The sequence below is a fragment of the Salmo trutta genome, unplaced genomic scaffold, assembly GCF_901001165.1.
Source record: "Salmo trutta unplaced genomic scaffold, fSalTru1.1, whole genome shotgun sequence".
In the NCBI taxonomy this organism is placed as follows: domain Eukaryota; kingdom Metazoa; phylum Chordata; class Actinopteri; order Salmoniformes; family Salmonidae; genus Salmo; species Salmo trutta.
The window spans coordinates 206,222-224,861 of record NW_021823216.1 but is presented as its reverse complement, the minus strand read 5'-3'; the positions used below and the strand labels follow the sequence as shown (position 1 = coordinate 224,861).

Below are 18,640 nucleotides of genomic sequence, written 5' to 3'. Positions count from 1 at the left end.
ATCAGATCTCCCCCCACTGTCCATGAAATCTAGGATCAGATCTCCCCCCACTGTCCATGTAATCTAGGATCAGATCTCCCCCCACTGTCCATGTAATCTAGGATCAGATCTCCCCCCACTGTCCATGTAATCTAGGATCAGATCTCCCCCCACCGTCCATGTAATCTGATCTATTACAAAACTGAACCTAGATCAGCCCTCCTACTCTGAGGATTTATGAATATGGGACCGGATTTCTTAATGAGTCTGAGCTGGAAAAGAGTGTTTAAGTAATGAATCAAAGTTGTTCTCTGAAGAGGCGGGTTGGAGGCGGGGAAGCAAATGAGGAAACCAAGTGAATTACTACTTCTTTATTTCTGATGTGACTCAAAAAGGGGAACAGCCATAAAGACTTTGGTCACAGGCCTTGAACAGAAGACATTCTGACATGTACTGCAATATTATACAACTCAAATATATAACAGGTAAATGTATATACAGCATGATCAATATTACCGTCAGACTTTAATATCTACCAGATGATGGCAAAATAACAGGAAAAATGTTAAACATTTTAGCATGAATAATACAAAGTTCAGTGTATGGACAGCAAAGCCCCCTAATTCAGAGAGAGACGTAAGAGCAGTAGACAATGAAACAGAGCTCCCTTAACTTTTTTTTTTTTTTTTTTAAATACACAAATTCATGTTCAATGAGGTATGGATCAATTAACGTCACAAGTGAAGAAACTGCCATAATTTAACAAAGATCTGAAACCCAAATCAGAGCATCATTTGATGCAGGTATATGACCGAGAAACATATGATGCAATGCGGTCCATAGTGATGTTCAGCAGGTTGTGGGTCCATTCCATTTCCAGTCCAGTCAATTCACAAAGCAAACCTAATTCCATTCCACATGTTCCTCATTGAAGAGAATTGGAATTTCAGTGTACTTCCTGAATTGACTGGATTTGAACCCTGACCTTCAGTATAAAGTACATGTTGAATGCATGCTGTATGGGATATGTCAAAGTCAGCTTTTGATCAAGTCATGATTGGGGTCAATTTGAATTGAAGTCAGTCAATTGAGGAAGTGAATTGTATTTAACATTGCTAATGTAAAAACTTGGAATAAATAACTTCTGCTTTTCAGTTTGAGAAATCATTGAAAATAGATCCTGTTTTTTTTCAATTATTGTATTGGAATTTCAGTTGACTTCCTGAATTGATGACTTCCAATTCAAATTGACCACAACCCTATATCAAGTGTATCACGTGTTGCTGCATTAGGTAGTGTTGGCGTCCCTCTTCCCAATCTGGCAGTACAGGGTCATGGCGAAGGCCATTCCAAAGAGCTGAAACACAAAACAAAGGTACGTCACAACCCATTCACTACCAGGCTATAGCCCAGGCCCACATCAGTTTGTGGTGTCTAGCCTGGTTCCAGATCCATTTGTACAGTCTTGCCAACAGGTTGTTAATTGGCAACGACAAACAGCCATCGGCGTCGCCAAGAAGGTGCCAACAGATCTGGGACCAGGATACATTCACTAAGTATTGAACAGTGAATTGCACATATCCATCTTAATGCCAATAACAGCCATAAAGTAAGAGTTAGTGAAGATGAGAGACCAGTACTGAACAGTGAGTAGAACAATAATAATGTATTCCATTTCTATGACCAGTACAGTGCATAATATAATGTATTAATAGAGGCTTTGTTATAGAGATTGGACTTTTGGATTCTTACCATCAAGACTGCAATACCAAATGCAATCCCCAGTGCGATAATTGCGTGCTTCTCCACGAAGGAAATCACAAATGTGACACAAGGCTGCAGAGGACAAAGCAAACAGTCAACACCAGTGAACACCAGGTCAAGTTAATTGTATGAAGACGCTACTTGGAGGTTCATGGTTGTATCATCCTGGAACCCTCTATGATTTCATGTGGCTGTAGATCAGTTCCCTGTACAGGTTCTGTTTATAGGACTGTAGTGGAATGGTAATGTATGGTAGTGTAGTGTAATGGTAATGTAGTGCAGCGGTAATGTAGTGTGCATTTATTGATGTTTCCTTCATATCAAGTAAATCCACCTTCCTTGAAAGAGTTTTCTAAATAGCATTTTATTAGTGTTTCTCTGCTTACCGTTGTGTACACTTGGCGTCCTCCTGCACTTTGGCACACCTGAGCGGTGTCAACACAGTTACAGGAGCTGGGGACAGTGGAGCCCCAGTCAGAGGGTCCGTTGATCAGTCCACAGCACTTTGCCTGAAAAACAAAGGAGTTAACTCTCCATCTCACCAACACAGGGGTTGTGTTCAATAAAGGCACACTGTCATTTTCCCATTGCAAAACATTTCACCACAATCTGTTTAGGTTGCAGCCCATCTAACATGTTATTAAAGTTATTCAGTTAGTCGACAAAATGATCAAAAAACATTTGTTGCCGATTAGAACAATTAATCTGGACCCAACTAATTAAACCAATAATTATTCATACATTCATGACAGGACCATCAATTTCTGCATCCCAAATTGCACCCTAAAGCTGCTCAAAAGTAGTTCACTACAGGGAATTGGAACAATTTGTGGCGCATCCTATGTCCAGGTGATTCATCTTGGGACCTGTGAAACCACCACTTTTTGGAGGCTGCAGGTAGTCTAGTGGTTAGAGCATTGGGCCAGCAACTGAAAGGTTGCTAGATCGAATTCCCGAGCTGACAAGGTAAAAAAAAAAAATCTGTCGTTCTGAACAAGGCAGTGACCCCACTGTTCCTATGCTGCCATTGTAAATAAGAATGTATTCTTAACTGACTTGCCTTGTTAAATTTTTTAAATAAATGGATAGAAAACGCGAGTCCAAAAGCCTGTGTTATCATGGTAGTGGCATTGAGGAGTTTTGAATTGTGGGGGGATTTCAACTTCATTGGCTGATCTCTCCTGAGGGCCCTGTTGGTCATCAGGAGAGATCAAAGAACTCATTTAACTTGTGATGAAGTGTACTACATCAAAACAGCGAGTACCTCAACGGCATTGCCTGTGTGTTCACAGACACCATAATTGGACAGATTTTCTTTATACATAATTCTCTATGGTACCTCAACTTCCAGTTTCTGAATGTCCGTTTGAACTTCAGGCTTCTGGTCCCTCAGTGGTAGCAGCTTCGCCAGACTCTCCTTCACCCACACCTGAGACTGGAAGAGGCAATTTACAGTCATTGAACAGTAGGGGAGTCACACACGAAACAGGTGTGGAAAGCATGTTTTATTACCACATTCAAGAAGTGTCAAGCTACTGACGGTATACGAGGGACTTAAAATGGTAGGAATTCAATTGTCCCAACAGGTACAGTAGCAGTTAAGAGCGTTGGGCCAGTAACCGAGAGGTCGAAGGTTAGAATCCGAGCGAACCAAGGGACAAATCTGTCGCTGTTCCTTTGAGCAAGGCACCCTAATTGCACCTGTAAGTCGCTCTGTATAAAAGTATCTCCTAAATGAATAAAATGTAAAAATCTGATCGCACCAGGTGTCATCATGGGGGATGACATCCTCCTTACCTTCCCCTCACTAACACTGGGTGTGTGAGACATCCCTCTGGGCACAGAATGCAATTTCTATTCCACGTTGGTTCAATGTAATTTCATTGAAATGTGGAAACAACGTTGATTCAACCAGTGAGCGTTTCCTTCTTACCTTCTTCTCTCCGACAGCTCCCAGGATTCCGGCGATCAACAGGAGGATGAAGATGAGGAGCAGCCCGATGAAGAACTGAAACAAAACAATAAACGCTCACATGATATTTGTCCATGAAGTCCCATTGAGGCAAGGGGACAGTTATTTGGATTTAACATATCCAACATTTTAATCTGATTTGGGGTTTTCCAAACTGAAATGATACTCTGATCCTTCAGATACAGATTTGGTAATCCAATACCATCCAATATCAAAAATAAATAAATCAGGATTCAAGTGAAGAGGCTATTTTTGATACCGAAAACATACTTAACCAATTTGTGTGCCTGAATTCAAGATGGAGTGAACATATTTCCCCCCCCCCCATTTATGCACAATACTGCATAATGGCAAAAAATATGTTCTAGACATTTATTGAAAATGAAGTAGAGAAATCACATTTACAAAAGTATCCACCCCCCATGAATACTTTCTGAAGGCACAGTATAAGGGATTTGCAGGCTCCATTTTAAATTTGACTTATTTTAATTAATATAGTTTACTCATCTGTGTCCCTGTAATAGTGAAGTAGTACCCCAAGCTGTCCATTACATTGGCATGGTGTGGGCCAGTTCAAACCACTAAAAATCTGGATTCTGTGATTTTGGCATCTATCCAATTATTTTCTGGAGGGGGAAAAAGATGTCTCAAAAACAGCCAGATTGTCTGTTTTTGCTATCCAGGATCAGATCATTTACAGACTCTGGATCATTCTGATCCAGATTAAAAGTTGTGAAAAACTGGCCACAGAAGTCTTCTTCAATGGGTGACCTGGGAAACCGTCTCATACTTGTCACTCTTGCAAAAGAGATGCCATCTCTGACATGTATAAAAGGTTAATAAATGATTGTGTGCAGGTACAGTGCCTTTACATATTCCACATTCTTACATCTACATACAAACACCCCACAATGACAAAGCGAAAACCGGTTTAGAATTTTTTGCTAATTTATTAAAAAAAACTATAATCTTATTTACAAAAGTATTCAGACTGTTATGAGACGAAATTGAGCATCTTGTTTACCTTGATTTGTTTCTACAACTTAATTGGAGTCCACCTGTGGTAAATTGATTGGACATGATTTGGAAAGTCACACACCTGTCTATACAAGGTCCAATGGTTGACCGTGCATGTCAGAGCAAAAACCAAGCCACGAGGTTGAAGGAATTGTCCGTAGAGCACCGATCCAGGATTGTGTCAAGGCACAGATCTGGGGAAGGATAGCCCCAAAAAACGTGGCGTTGAACAGTGGCGTCCATCATTCTTAAATGGAAGACGTTTGGAACCACCAAGACTCAACCTAGAGCTGGCCTCCCGGCCAAACTGAGCAATTGGGGAGGGGCCTTGGTCAGTGAGGTGAACAAGAACCCGATGGTCACTGACAGAGCTCCTCTGGAGATGGGAGAACCTTCCAGAATGACAACAATCTTTGCAGCACTCCACCAATCAGGCCTTTATGGTATAGTGGCCATACGGAAGCCACTCAGTAAAAAGCACATGACAGCCCGCTTGGAGTTTGCTAGAAGGTACCGAACGGACTCTGACCATGAGAAACATTATGTGATGAAACCAAGAGATTAAACTCTTTGGCCTGAATGCCAAGAGTCACATCTTGAGGAAATCTGGCACCATCCCTATGGTGAAGCATGGTGGTGGCAGCATCATGATGTGGGGGACGTTTTTCAGTGGCAGGGACAAGGAGACTAGTCCAGATTGAGGGAAAGATGAACGTAGCAAAGTACAGAGAGATACTTTATGAAAACATGCTCCAGAGCGCTCCGGACCTCAGACTGGGGCGAAGGTTCACCTTCCAACAGGACAACGACCATAAGCACACAGCCAATGCAGGAGTGGCTTCCGGACAAGTCGCTGAATGGACTTGAGTGGCCGAGCCAGAGCCCGGACTTGAACCCGAGCAAGCATCTCTGGAGAGACCTGAAAATAGCTGTGCAGCAACGCTCCCCATCCAAAGTGACAGAGCTTGAGAGGATCAGCGGAGAAGAATGGGAGAAACTCCAAAAATACAGATGTGCCAAGCTTGTAGCGTTATACCCAAGAAGACTCAAGTTTGTAGTCGCTGCCAAAAGTGCTTCCACAAAGTACTGAGTAAAGGGTCTGAAGACTTACGTAACAGTGATTTTTTTTATATTACATTTGCAAAAACATGTCATCCTGTTTTTGCCTTGTCATTATGGGGTATTGTGATGTCATTATGGGGTATTGTGATGTCATTATGGGGTATTGTGATGTCATTATGGGGTATTGTGTGTAGATTGATGGAGAAAAAAGTGTATCTATTTTTGAATAAGACTAGCATGAAATGTGGAAAAAGTCAATAGGCCTGAATAGTTTCCGACTGCACATGAAGAGACTGGTTTGGTTAGAACCTAGAACCACTTCAGTGGTTGGCTATTGGGACAGCATTATCCTATGCAGTGTACAATAATGTATCAGTTTAAATGTAAATGTGAGCGTTGGCTGTTGTAAGGGAGTGTGTTTCCCCTCACCAGAATGAGCATGCATCGGTTTTCCTTAATGGCTCCACAGCAGCCCAGGAAGCCCAGTACCATGATGATGACACCAACAGCTATCAGCAGGTCTACAAACGGCACTGCCTGATCCAATATCTGAGAGAGAGGGTCACAGACAGTTACTCAGTCATTTTACATGTAGATATGTGCTAAATAGGTTTATATGGCTGGATACATTTGTTTCAAGGTGATGGGTATACATTTGCTATTTTTACTGTGTAAAGACAGCTTTTGATGGTGTTGGCATTAATTTAGTGTCACACTGGACATTTCCTTACCACGTTTCCATTCTTGCTCACTTTGAGGTAGATGGAGACACCAAGAATGATGCAGCCACTGATCTGGAAAACAAAATGAGATGAAATGAGTGCTTTATCTAGAATCATCTTTAGAAAGTTGTGCATTTCAATGTCACTGGGATTAAATGAGCAGGTCTTGTTGCATATCAACTCAACATGAATGTGGATTCATGTCAAAGAATCACAACACACTAGCTACATCTGGTGGCAACTGAGGAACTACAGTTGAACCACCACAATGGAGGAGATACAACATCATCCAGCCCCCACATGAAGATATCTTTACTGGGTTAACAGTGAACTCTAGACCACATGGGAGAATCTCAATTGCATTAACTTGATTTTCAGATCCTCTCCTCTTAAATCCAGAGGGGAGAGGATGTGAGGAATCCAGGAAATTAAATAGAGATTCTCCCATGGTCATAACTGATAGTGACAGGTTACATACATGGAATATTTGATTGGAGTTGTGTTGACTAAACACATTTTTTTTGCCAGTAACTTGAAGCCATCAATGAAAGATTTGTTTGAAAGCATTCCATACTAACACAGTATGGGCCTGTGGACATGCAGACATCAGGTTAAATGTCAGGGCCATATGAATGAACACTCATTTAGAAAGACTACAACATATACCCAAATTTATGTTGAAGAAGTTCTGCGTTGACTGGACTATGAATTTGGTATTATATTGGCTTTCAAAAAGTGTAAAGATTCCCTTCAAGATTTAAAAAAAAACAAAAAAACAGATTCTGATTGAGATTTACTCCAAATAAGAGTCCCCATATTCACACAGCCCCCCCATGTGGCCTGGAGTGGCAAGAAAAAAACCTCACAGCACTTAAGCTAAACACAATGAGGGCCGTTTCCAAAATAAACACTGGGGTATAGTCTTCGACAAGAGCGCTATTGTAAAGTGTCATTTCCGCAAACAATGCCAACTTTTGTTGTTAAGCCATGGACACTTTAAAATGAGCTTCTATGCACAGTCAAAACATCACTATAGCCTGGGTACAGTCATCTCTGGTTAGTATATTACACTATAGCCTGGGTACAGCCATCTCTGGTTAGTATATTACACTATAGCCTGGGTACAGTCATCTCTGGTTAATATATTACACTATAGCCTGGGTACAGTCATCTCTGGTTAGTATATTACACTATAGCCTGGGTACAGTCATCTCTGGTTAGTATATTACACTATAGCCTCGGTACAGTCATCTCTGGTTAGTATATTACACTATAGCCTGGGTACAGTCCTCTCTGGTTAATATATTACACTATAGCCTGGGTACAGTCATCTCTGGTTAATATATTACACTATAGCCTGGGTACAGTCATCTCTGGTTAATATATTACACTATAGCCTGGGTACAGTCATCTCTGGTTAGTATATTACACTATAGCCTGGGTACAGTCATCTCTGGTTAGTATATTACACTATAGCCTGGGTACAGTCATCTCTGGTTAGTATATTACACTATAGCCTGGGTACAGTCATCTCTGGTTAGAATATTACACTATAGCCTGGGTACGGTCATCTCTGGTTAATATATTACACTATAGCCTGGGTACAGCCATCTCTGGTTAATATATTACACTATAGCCTGGGTACAGTCATCTCTGGTTAATATATTACACTATAGCCTGGGTACAGTCATCTCTGGTTAGAATATTACACTATAGCCTGGGTACGGTCATCTCTGGTTAATATATTACACTATAGCCTGGGTACAGCCATCTCTGGTTAATATATTACACTATAGCCTGGGTACAGTCATCTCTGGTTAATATATTACACTATAGCCTGGGTACAGTCATCTCTGGTTAGTATATTACACTATAGCCTGGGTACAGTCATCTCTGGTTAATATATTACACTATAGCCTGGGTACAGTCATCTCTGGTTAGGATATTACACTATAGCCTCGGTACAGTCATCTCTGGTTAATATATTACACTATAGCCTGGGTACAGCCATCTCTGGTTAGGATATTACACTATAGCCTGGGTACAGCCATCTCTGGTTAATATATTACACTATAGCCTGGGTACAGCCATCTCTGGTTAATATATTACACTATAGCCTGGGTACAGCCATCTCTGGTTAATATATTACACTATAGCCTGGGTACAGTCATCTCTGGTTAGTATATTACACTATAGCCTGGGTACAGCCATCTCTGGTTAATATATTACACTATAGCCTGGGTACAGCCATCTCTGGTTAATATATTACACTATAGCCTGGGTACAGCCACCTCTGGTTAGGATATTACACTATAGCCTGGGTACAGTCATCTCTGGTTAGGATATTACACTATAGCCTGGGTACAGCCATCTCTGGTTAATATATTACACTATAGCCTGGGTACAGCCATCTCTGGTTAATATATTACACTATAGCCTGGGTACAGTCATCTCTGGTTAATATATTACACTATAGCCTGGGTACAGCCATCTCTGGTTAATATATTACACTATAGCCTGGGTACAGCCATCTCTGGTTAATATATTACACTATAGCCTGGGTACAGCCATCTCTGGTTAGGATATTACACTATAGCCTGGGTACAGCCATCTCTGGTTAATATATTACACTATAGCCTGGGTACAGTCATCTCTGGTTAGGATATTACACTATAGCCTGGGTACAGCCATCTCTGGTTAATATATTACACTATAGCCTGGGTACAGTCATCTCTGGTTAGTATATTACACTATAGCCTCGGTACAGTCATCTCTGGTCAGTATATTACACTATAGCCTGGGTACAGTCATCTGGTCCAATACATGGAGTGGTAAGACAACTTGGGGAAATGCAATGAACAGTTACACCCCTTTTAAGGGAATTAGATTTCCAGGACGTGTAAATAGACCACATTACAAATAATAGAATGCAGGGTGGGTATCATTTCCACCTAATGCTTTTCCTATCAGATTGCTGCTAAGCAACTCAAGACAACGCAACCTAACAAATCTTTTGTTTTATTCTTGAGATAAAAGAAGACACGGTCACCTTGCCAAGACTGGACTGGCAGCAAACACGAGTCTTTGACAAAGAACAGGTTGTGAGCAGATCCTTGCTATTGACTGGCCTGGTCATTCTCTGGCCCTGACATCATCCCAAATGGTATCTGATTACCCATTGGCCCAGAGTAGTATGCTTCAAATCAAGATCAAGGAGTTAGCCAGCTAACTGGCCTGAATAACATCCCAAATGGAATCTGATTAGAGATACCCATGGTCTAATTGCCTCATCCACACAGCTAGGTTTAGCTTCTTAATGTTAAATGAACCAGAATTCTTTTTTTTTTTCTGGTTGTTTCTCAAAGTTGCTGGCTAACTCATTGATCCTGCTTTGTAGTATACCCCTCTGGTCAACAATAGTGCACTATAGAGAAGGCTAGGGTTCCATTTGGGACACCTAATAGTAATTGCACCTGTCCAAAGGGCAGGTGACACCTTAGACTGAATACCCTTTGTAAACGAACACCACAAAACGTACTATGCCAAGCGTTCAGTTATTGCAGTGAGGCAACATTGGCTGCCTGAAAATATCACAAGTCTAAACCATAGAGTACAGTTTTGTCTAGATACATGACTAGTGAGTGCTATGCTAGTAACACTGAGCAACAAGTCTTCCCATTCTACATTTACGTCATTTAGCAGACGCTCTTATCCAGAGCGACTTACAAATTGGTGCATTCACCTTATGATATCCAGTGGAACAACCATTTTACACAGTGCCCTTGATCAGGCCCTACACCCAAACAAGGGCACTGCGTTCATCCACCTCTGGCCTGCTGGCCCCCCTACCTCTGCGGAAGCACAGTTCCCGCTCAGCCCAGTCAAAACTGTTCGCTGCTCTGGCACCCCAATGGTGGAACAAGCTCCCTCACGACGCCAGGACAGCGGAGTCAATCACCACAAGTGTTCCATTTTAGAATACGCTTCTGCAATTCACACAATTCAATTCTGGCAACATTTACTACATCAGTCATATAGAATTTGGAGTTCCAACCACACACACACTAAACATCACTGTGCCTGGTGACATTTAGCCATATATCTGGATTGCATTCATTACACACCAAACTGACCGAATCAGGGAGGGCTAGAGGCTTGTCCATTGAGAAACATTCATTTTTCATGTTGCAAAATGTTTAGCTATGGAGTGCGCTAATGAATACGACCCTACTTTAACTTTGGGAACTGAGAAGGCTTGTTAAGCTATCATCGAAAAGACAACACCTTCCAGAGTCAATGGGAGGTAGAATTAGTTCCTCCCCAGTCACCTGAGATAATTAGTTCTCCTCCCCAGTCACCCGAGAGTGAGAAAACCAGTTAGGGCAGTACTGGCACATTGTAGAACACTGACTAAGTGATTAAGTGACACTTGCACCAATGTCTTCTATCCAACAACTAAGTGTCAGAGGTAGTAGTCTAGCCCAGTCCTCCCCTACCACCAGTTTCATAAGTTAATGAGACCAGGGCCAAACACAGATTAGTATGGGAATGTACTGAAACATGTCCTCAGGCCTAATGCAAATAGAGTTGAAGTCAGAAGTTTACATACATCTTAGCCAAATACATTTAACCTCAGTTTTTCACAATTCCTGACATTTAATCAGAGTAAAAATGCCCTGTCTTAGGATCACCACTTTATTTTAAGAAAGTGAAATGTCAGAATATTAAAGAGAATGATTTATTTCAGCTTTTATTTCTATCACCACATTCCCAGTTGGTCAGAAGTTTACATGTTACCAAATACTAACTGAGTGTATTGGCATTAAATTGTTTAACTTTGGTCAAAACGTTTTGGCCCATTCCTCCTGACAGAGCTGGTGTAACTGAGTCAGGTTTGTAGGCCTCCTTGCTCACACACGCTTTTTCAGTTCTGCCCACAAATTCTGTAGGATTGAGGTCAGGGCTTTGTGATGGCCACTCGAATACCTTGACTGTGTTGTCCTTAAGCCATTTTGCCACAACTTTAGAAGTATGCTTGGGGTCAGGGTCCTTTTGGAAGACCCATTTGCGACCAAGCATTAACTTCCTGACTGATGTCTTGAGATGTTGCTTCAATATAACCACAATTTCCCATCCTCATGATTCTATTTTGTGAAGTGTACCAGTCCCTCCTGCAGAAAAGCACTCCCACAACATGCTTCCACCCCCGTGCTTCACAGTTGGGATGATGTTCTTTGTCTTGTAAGCCTCCCCCTTTTTCCTCCAAACATAACAATGGTCATTATGGCCAAACAGTTCTATTTGTTTCATCAGACCAGAGGACATTTCTCCAAAAAGTACAATCTTTGTCCCCATGTGCAGTTGCAACCCGTAGTCTGGCTTTTTTATGGCGGTTTTGGAGCAGTGGCTTCTTCCTTGCTATGTCAATATAGGACTCATTTTACTGTGGATAGAGATACTTTTGTACATGCTTCCTCCAGCATCTTCACAAGGTCCTTTTCTGTTGTTCTGGGATTGATTTGCGCTTTTCCCACCAAAGTACGTTCATCTCTAGGAGACAGAAGGCATCTCCTTCCTGAGCGGTATGACGGCTGCGTGGTCCCATAGCGTTTATACTTGCATACTATTGTTTGTACAGATGAACGTGGTACCTTCAGGCATTTGGAAATTGCTCCCAAGGATGAACCAGACTTGTGGAGGTCTACAATTTTTTTCTGAGGTCTTGGCTGATTTCTTTAGATTTTCCCATGATGTCAAGCAAAGAGGCACCGAGTTTGAAGGTAGGCCTTGAAATACATCCACAGATACACCTCCAATGGACTCAAATGATGTCAATTAGCCTATCAGAAGCCATGACATTTTCTGGAATTTTCCAAGCCGTTTAAAGGCACAGTCAACTTAGTGTATGTAAACTTCTGACCCACTGGAATTGCGATAGTGAATTATAAGTGAAATAATCTGTCTAAACAATTGTTGGAAAAATTACTTTTGTCATGCACAAAGTAGATGCCGTAACCGACTTTCCACAAATTTCTTGTTAACAAACTGTACTTTTGGCGTGGTTGAAAAATGAGTTCATGACTCCACACTAAGTGTATGTAAACTTCCGGACTTCAACTGTACATAGTGCTGTAACCTGTGAGTCTCTACAGTGCTGCAACTCTCCAACCTGTTATGCTACATTACAGTGCTGTACCCACTACAGGTTAGCACCTCTTCACCCCGTAACAAAAGTGTTTAGCTAATAAGAACACATTACTTTAATACACTTTATACTACCCCATCTAGAAACAACTGCTAGGCTACTGAACATAGATATGTACAGGACATTCCAGAGAAACAATAGTATAACAAATGATAACTGCTCTAGAAAAAGCAACAGAATAGTATATTTTATTTATTTATTCCTTCGAGTAGCTCCAGCCTGCCATCTGATCACCTAGATGGAGTCTTGTGACATTTCTTAGGCTCTATATCTACCCAATATTTTAGAGCTCCACTAAATACCCCTATTGGGGGGAGACGGGCTGTTTCAGAGACGAGACAGAATTAGAACTACTGTTTCTGGTTTGTTTAAGGTTCGGTAAACAGTCACAACAACTCAGGACAGGTCCTGGCAACAGGCTACGGACAGATAAACAGGAAGCACTACACTTAAAGTGCTATTTTCCACATCAACAGTAAAAGACTATTGTATGATTGGGAGACTAGTTTAAGAAGTTGTAAAACATACAGAGATAGGGAGTTGAATGGTTATAAGGTTTTTTCCTACACACAGATTAAATCACCATGTCGTGTCTTCCAAAAAAACTACTTGTAAAAACTCAGGACAGAGACCAATGAGAAAGTCATTCATGTTATTATTCTTTGAAGGGTTTAGATCTGAGAAGTGCATCTATACATTAGCCTGCTATGACCTGGCTGTAACCTTCCTCTGGTCGGGCTGAGAGAGTGACGAGATGGGATTATCATTGATTTGATCATGTCTTTAGAAAGATGGAAAAATCCAGTATGGCTCTATGGAGCAGAAACCATACGAAGGAGGGAGTGGTCAGAGTTACTTTGTCATCAAGGATTCATGAAAGTTAGTCATGTGATGTTCACACATTGTTTCCATAGAAATTTGAATATCATCTCATTTCCATAGCAGACATGTAAACCGATTTTTAAAATGGATTACTATGTGTACTAGGCTACTAGTTGATCACTAAACTAACAAACACATCACTAGCCACACACACACACGATTACAAACCTACATCAAATCAAGGACACTATAGTTAAAGTAAAACATGTAGGTTAATAGGACTCACCCAGAACAGTAGATTGAAGAGGAAGAGCGAGTACTTGATACACTTATTCACAGCCATCTTTTAACCTTCCAACAGCCAGGAAAGATGTGATGTGACAGACCAATGTTAAGTTAATCCCTATTACTCTGTTCCAGACCCACCCTGGTGTTGCCTGTGTGTGTGTGAGGGTTCTTTCACAAGCCCGTATTTAAAAGCTGTGGGTGTGGTTACTGACTACTCAGTCCAGGCACCAACAGTCTCGTACCAGTCCCCTCTCTCTAGCCCGCATTTAAAAGCTGTGGGTGTGGTTACTGACTACTCAGTCCAGTCCAGGCACCAACAGTCTCCTACATAAAGACCCCTCAGCAAAAACCCTCCTCTGAAAGCCTGACTCTCAGTCTTCTATATAGTGAAACACCAGAACAAACACCCTCCTCTGTTTGTAGTTAAATAAAGTTAGACTAGTTCAAGTTTGAGCAGTTCTGACTCTCGCTTGAGAGGCACAATTTACTCAGAGCACAGGGTGAAACAGTGGCAGACTGACCGCCAAAACATAGACTATGCAGACTATGCAAACTACAACAACACCAGCTATATCCTGGGCCAATAGTTTGGATCATGCCCTGAATATGCTTTCTGTATACTCCTCATCACCTGCCTTCTGAACAACAATAGTCTATTTTCCTTCATTAGATTGATTGGAAAGTCCTGGTGTAAGGGCTTGATTTGGAAAAGGGATGAATTCCAAATCAACCTCTAGTACCTAGGCCAGGGGTGTCCAACTCATTCCATGGAGGTCCTCCTGTCTTGTGATTTTTGTTTTTTCCTTTCAATTAAAACCTAGACAACCAGGTGAGGATAGTTCCTTACTAATTAGGGACCTTAATTCATCAATCAAGTACAAGGGAGGCGTGAAAACCCACAGACACTCAGCCCTCCGTGGAATTAGTTTGGCACGTGACCTAGGCCCTCTTGGATAGTTAAAATTATCAGATAGGTGACGGCAATAATATGTTAATTGCTTCACCTTGCCTTATGATAGGCTGGGTTGAGTTTACACCATTTTGCTTACACCTTTCCAATCATTTCAGATCTACAGGAGTGGCTAGGCAGTAGGGAGTAGGTGATAGTGGTCGGTTTGGAATTCAGCCAACCTCTCAAAGTCCTCTGCTGGCTCGTTCATCAGTGTAATCAGCCAGTAACAATTATCATCTGAGTCCAATTAACTAATTACGCCTACTGCCAATGAACTACATTATCAAGGCTCACAAGCTGTACCTACTGCTAATGAACTGCATTATCAAGGCTAACAAGCTGTACCTACTGCTAATGAACTACAGTATCAAGGCTAACAAGCTGTACCTACTGCTGATGAACTACATTATCAAGGCTAACAAGCTGTACCTACTGTTAATAAAATACATTATCAAAGCTAACAAGCTGTACCTACTGCTAATGAACTACATTGTCAAGGTTCACAAGCTGTATCTACTGCTAATAAACTAGATTATGAAGGCTCACAAGCTGTACCTACTGCTAATGAACTACATTATCAAGGCTCACAAGCTGTAGCTACTGCAAATGAACTACATTGTCAAGGCTAACAAGCTGTACCACAGGAAATAACAATCATTATACCTGTTAAAGCCTTGCTCTGTACAACTTGTAAATCTTTGTTTGACAAAGCAACCCCCATATACAGAGACCTACCCATTGTCTCTGTCTGTCCCCATATACAGAGATCTAGCCATTGACTCTGGCTGTCCCCATATGCAGAGACCTAGCCATTGACTCTGTCTGTCCCCATATACAGAGACCTAGCCATTGTCTCTGTCTGCCCCATATACAGAGACCTAGCCATTGACTCTGTCTGTCCCCATATACAGAGACCTAGCCATAGACTCTGTCTGTCCCCATATACAGAGACCTAGCCATTGTCTCTGTCTGTCCCCATATACAGAGACCTAGCCATTGACTCTGTCTGTCCCCATATACAGAGACCTAGCCATTGACTCTGGCTGTCCCCATATACAGAGACCTAGCCATTGTCTCTGGCTGTCCCCATATACAGAGACCTAGCCATTGTCTCTGTCTGTCCCCATATACAGAGACCTAGCCATTGTCTCTGTCTATCCCCATATACAGAGACCTAGCCATTGTCTCTGGCTGTCCCCATATACAGAGACCTAGCCATTGACTCTGTCTGTCCCCATATACAGAGACCTAGCCATTGACTCTGTCTGTCCCCATATACAGAGACCTAGCCATTGTCTCTGGCTGTCCCCATATACAGAGACCTAGCCATTGTCTCTGTCTGTCCCCATATACAGAGACCTAGCCATTGTCTCTGTCTGTCCCCATATACAGAGACCTACCCATTGTCTCTGTCTGTCCCCATATACAGAGACTTAGCCATTGTCTCTGTTTGTCCCCATATACAGAGACCTACCCATTGTCTCTGTCTGTCCCCATATACAGAGACCTAGCCATTGGCTCTGGCTGTCCCCATATACAGAGACCTAGCCATTGTCTCTGTCTGTCCCCATATACAGAGACCTAGCCAGGAATATGCATCCCTAATGGCTGTGATCTGTTACTGTGAGCCCTGACACAGATCCAGTAACCCAGGAGAGACATCATGGCTCAGGGAGGAACTGTTGCTGGTTTCTGATGTTTCCCAGGCCAGCTGCCTATGAACGTGATTAGATGTAAACCCTCATTAGATTAGATGATGATAGGTCCATCTCAACTCTCAGCTGAGGCCCGTTGGTAGGCAGACAGAGGAGCAACAGGGGTCAGAAGGGTCAAAAGCAGAATGTGATTTAAAACAATGCAAACCCTCCCTAAAATGTGTGCAAGGGAGAACGACCTGAGGAGAGGTTGAGGTATGAGTTGGTAGGGGAGGGAGAACGACCTGAGGAGAGGTTGAGGTATGAGTTGGTAGGGGAGGGAGAACAACCTGAGGAGAGGTTGAGGTATGAGTTGGTAGGGGAGGGAGAACGACCTGAGGAGAGGTTGAGGTATTAGTTGGTAGTGGAGGGAGAACGACCTGAGGAGAGGTTGAGGTATTAGTTGGTAGGGGAGGGAGAACGACCTGAGGAGAGATTGAGGTATTAGTTGGTAGGGGAGGGAGAACGACCTGAGGAGAGGTTGAGGTATTAGTTGGTAGGGGAGGGAGAACGACCTGAGGAGAGGTTGAGGTATTAGTTGGTAGGGGAGGGAGAACGACCTGAGGAGAGATTGAGGTATTAGTTGGTAGGGGAGGGAGAACGACCTGAGGAGAGGTTGAGGTATTAGTCCAGCCCTGTTAACCCACTCCAACAGGGCATTCAGCCTGGCCCTCCTTTGAGTGGCGTCTCTGTGTGTGTGTGTGTGTGTGTGTGTGCGTTTGCGTTTGCGTTTTGGGCATTGGGCCACTCCCTAAACAGTGTGTAGTGTAGTCAGTGTAGCGAGCGTACACAGACTGAATGGCTTGTGGCAGGAACCACCACCTCCACTATACAACCCCTTGTGGGGAATGTTCTCTGAGACATGGGCTGCTTGAGTCAGGGATTCAGGAGTTCCATCTCAGATCTGACATGATAGCAGGCAGATAATGGAGCAACAACAGGGCCAGTCAGTGCAGAAACCTGGAAGCCAGTGCAGTTGATGGGTATAAGAGACATAAGAAGACGCCGATAGGGGGCCCCCAAACCAAACTAAGGAAGTCAGAGTCTCAACTTACTGTTAGAAAGGATAGTAGACGTGTTTTATTTGGTTCTGCACCAGCAGTTTTCCTCTTGTTATGTCAATCACTGAGAGTCACTCAACAGAGCTCGCCAGACAGTAGTCCTAAAAACCAGAAGTGTTTTCTACCTCTGGTTCGTTCAGCCATTCCTATTGGGGAAATGAATGGGGAAAGAATGGGGTTTGGGGTTAAACGTCGACAATAAGGTCTGAGGTTAACACTGGCCTAGGAGATCTTATATCGTTTGTTCTATGTGATAATATCAGTCAGTTAAAGGTAGATTCAGCTAAATGATGTTGCCATGAGCAGAGGCGCAGATATTGAGAAGAGCGAGATGCAAGACTCTCACACAGTTATGTGATTTATGTGCTTATTTTGATTACATAAATGCTTAAAAAATTCCTAAAAAGTGATGTTAACTGATGAAAAAATATAAGATCTCCTAAGCCTGTGTTCACCACAGACCTTATTTTCGGGAGTTTATCGAAAAAAGTCCAAAAATAAGAAACCATGAATGGCCAACGAGCCATGTCAGAGTTAGCCTCTGTTATTACCGACAAAAAGACACCATTAGTGATGAGTGTTTGCAAGCTGACTTCAGTTGCCAGCTGGACGGTGTTTCCTCAGACACATTGGTGCTTCTGGGTTAAGCGAGCAGTGTGGCTTGGCAGGGTTGTGTTCCGGAGGACGCATGGTCCTAAAGCAACCGTTGCATTGTTTTGTATCACATTCCAATGATGAAAAATGGGGGGACAAAAATGCAATTTCAAAATGTGTGTGGGGGGGTACATGTCTCCGTCCGCCGTCCCCAGTGAAAGTTGTGCCCCTGGATTGTTAGGTAAGTTAGTCTAGCCAGCAATCTTAACCTTGCAGTAATCATGGAGGAGTGGGCCCCCATTGATTTTGATAGTCACTCTCACTCAGATATAATATGAACATGGCATAAGTCATGGCAAAATGTGTAGAATTACAGGAAATTTGCTTTAAAGGGGTAATACACAGTGGGAACAATAACAAAGCAGACAGCCCACCACTGTTTCAGTAAAAAGCTGATGGATGGGGCAGGAAAAATGTAACCACTCTCAAATTCATAGCAGAGCTATGG

At 42.4% G+C, this 18,640-nt stretch overlaps 2 protein-coding genes across 2 annotated transcripts in view; both read right to left on the bottom strand.

Annotated features, from left to right (window-relative positions):
* Positions 1–18,640, bottom strand: part of LOC115189731 (leucine-rich repeat-containing G-protein coupled receptor 5) — a 653,393-nt gene that overhangs the window by 484,005 nt on the left and 150,748 nt on the right. The gene's annotated exons all lie outside the window — the stretch shown is intronic.
* LOC115189726 (tetraspanin-8) lies at positions 336–14,147 on the bottom strand. Its single transcript, XM_029748265.1, has 8 exons — positions 13,830–14,147; positions 6,526–6,588; positions 6,224–6,343; positions 3,677–3,751; positions 3,083–3,178; positions 2,130–2,252; positions 1,732–1,815; positions 336–1,336 (listed from the first exon to the last, which is right to left on the bottom strand). Exons 1-8 carry the CDS (start codon positions 13,884–13,886, stop codon positions 1,268–1,270), a joined length of 687 nt encoding a protein of 228 aa, XP_029604125.1. The 5' UTR covers positions 13,887–14,147; the 3' UTR covers positions 336–1,267.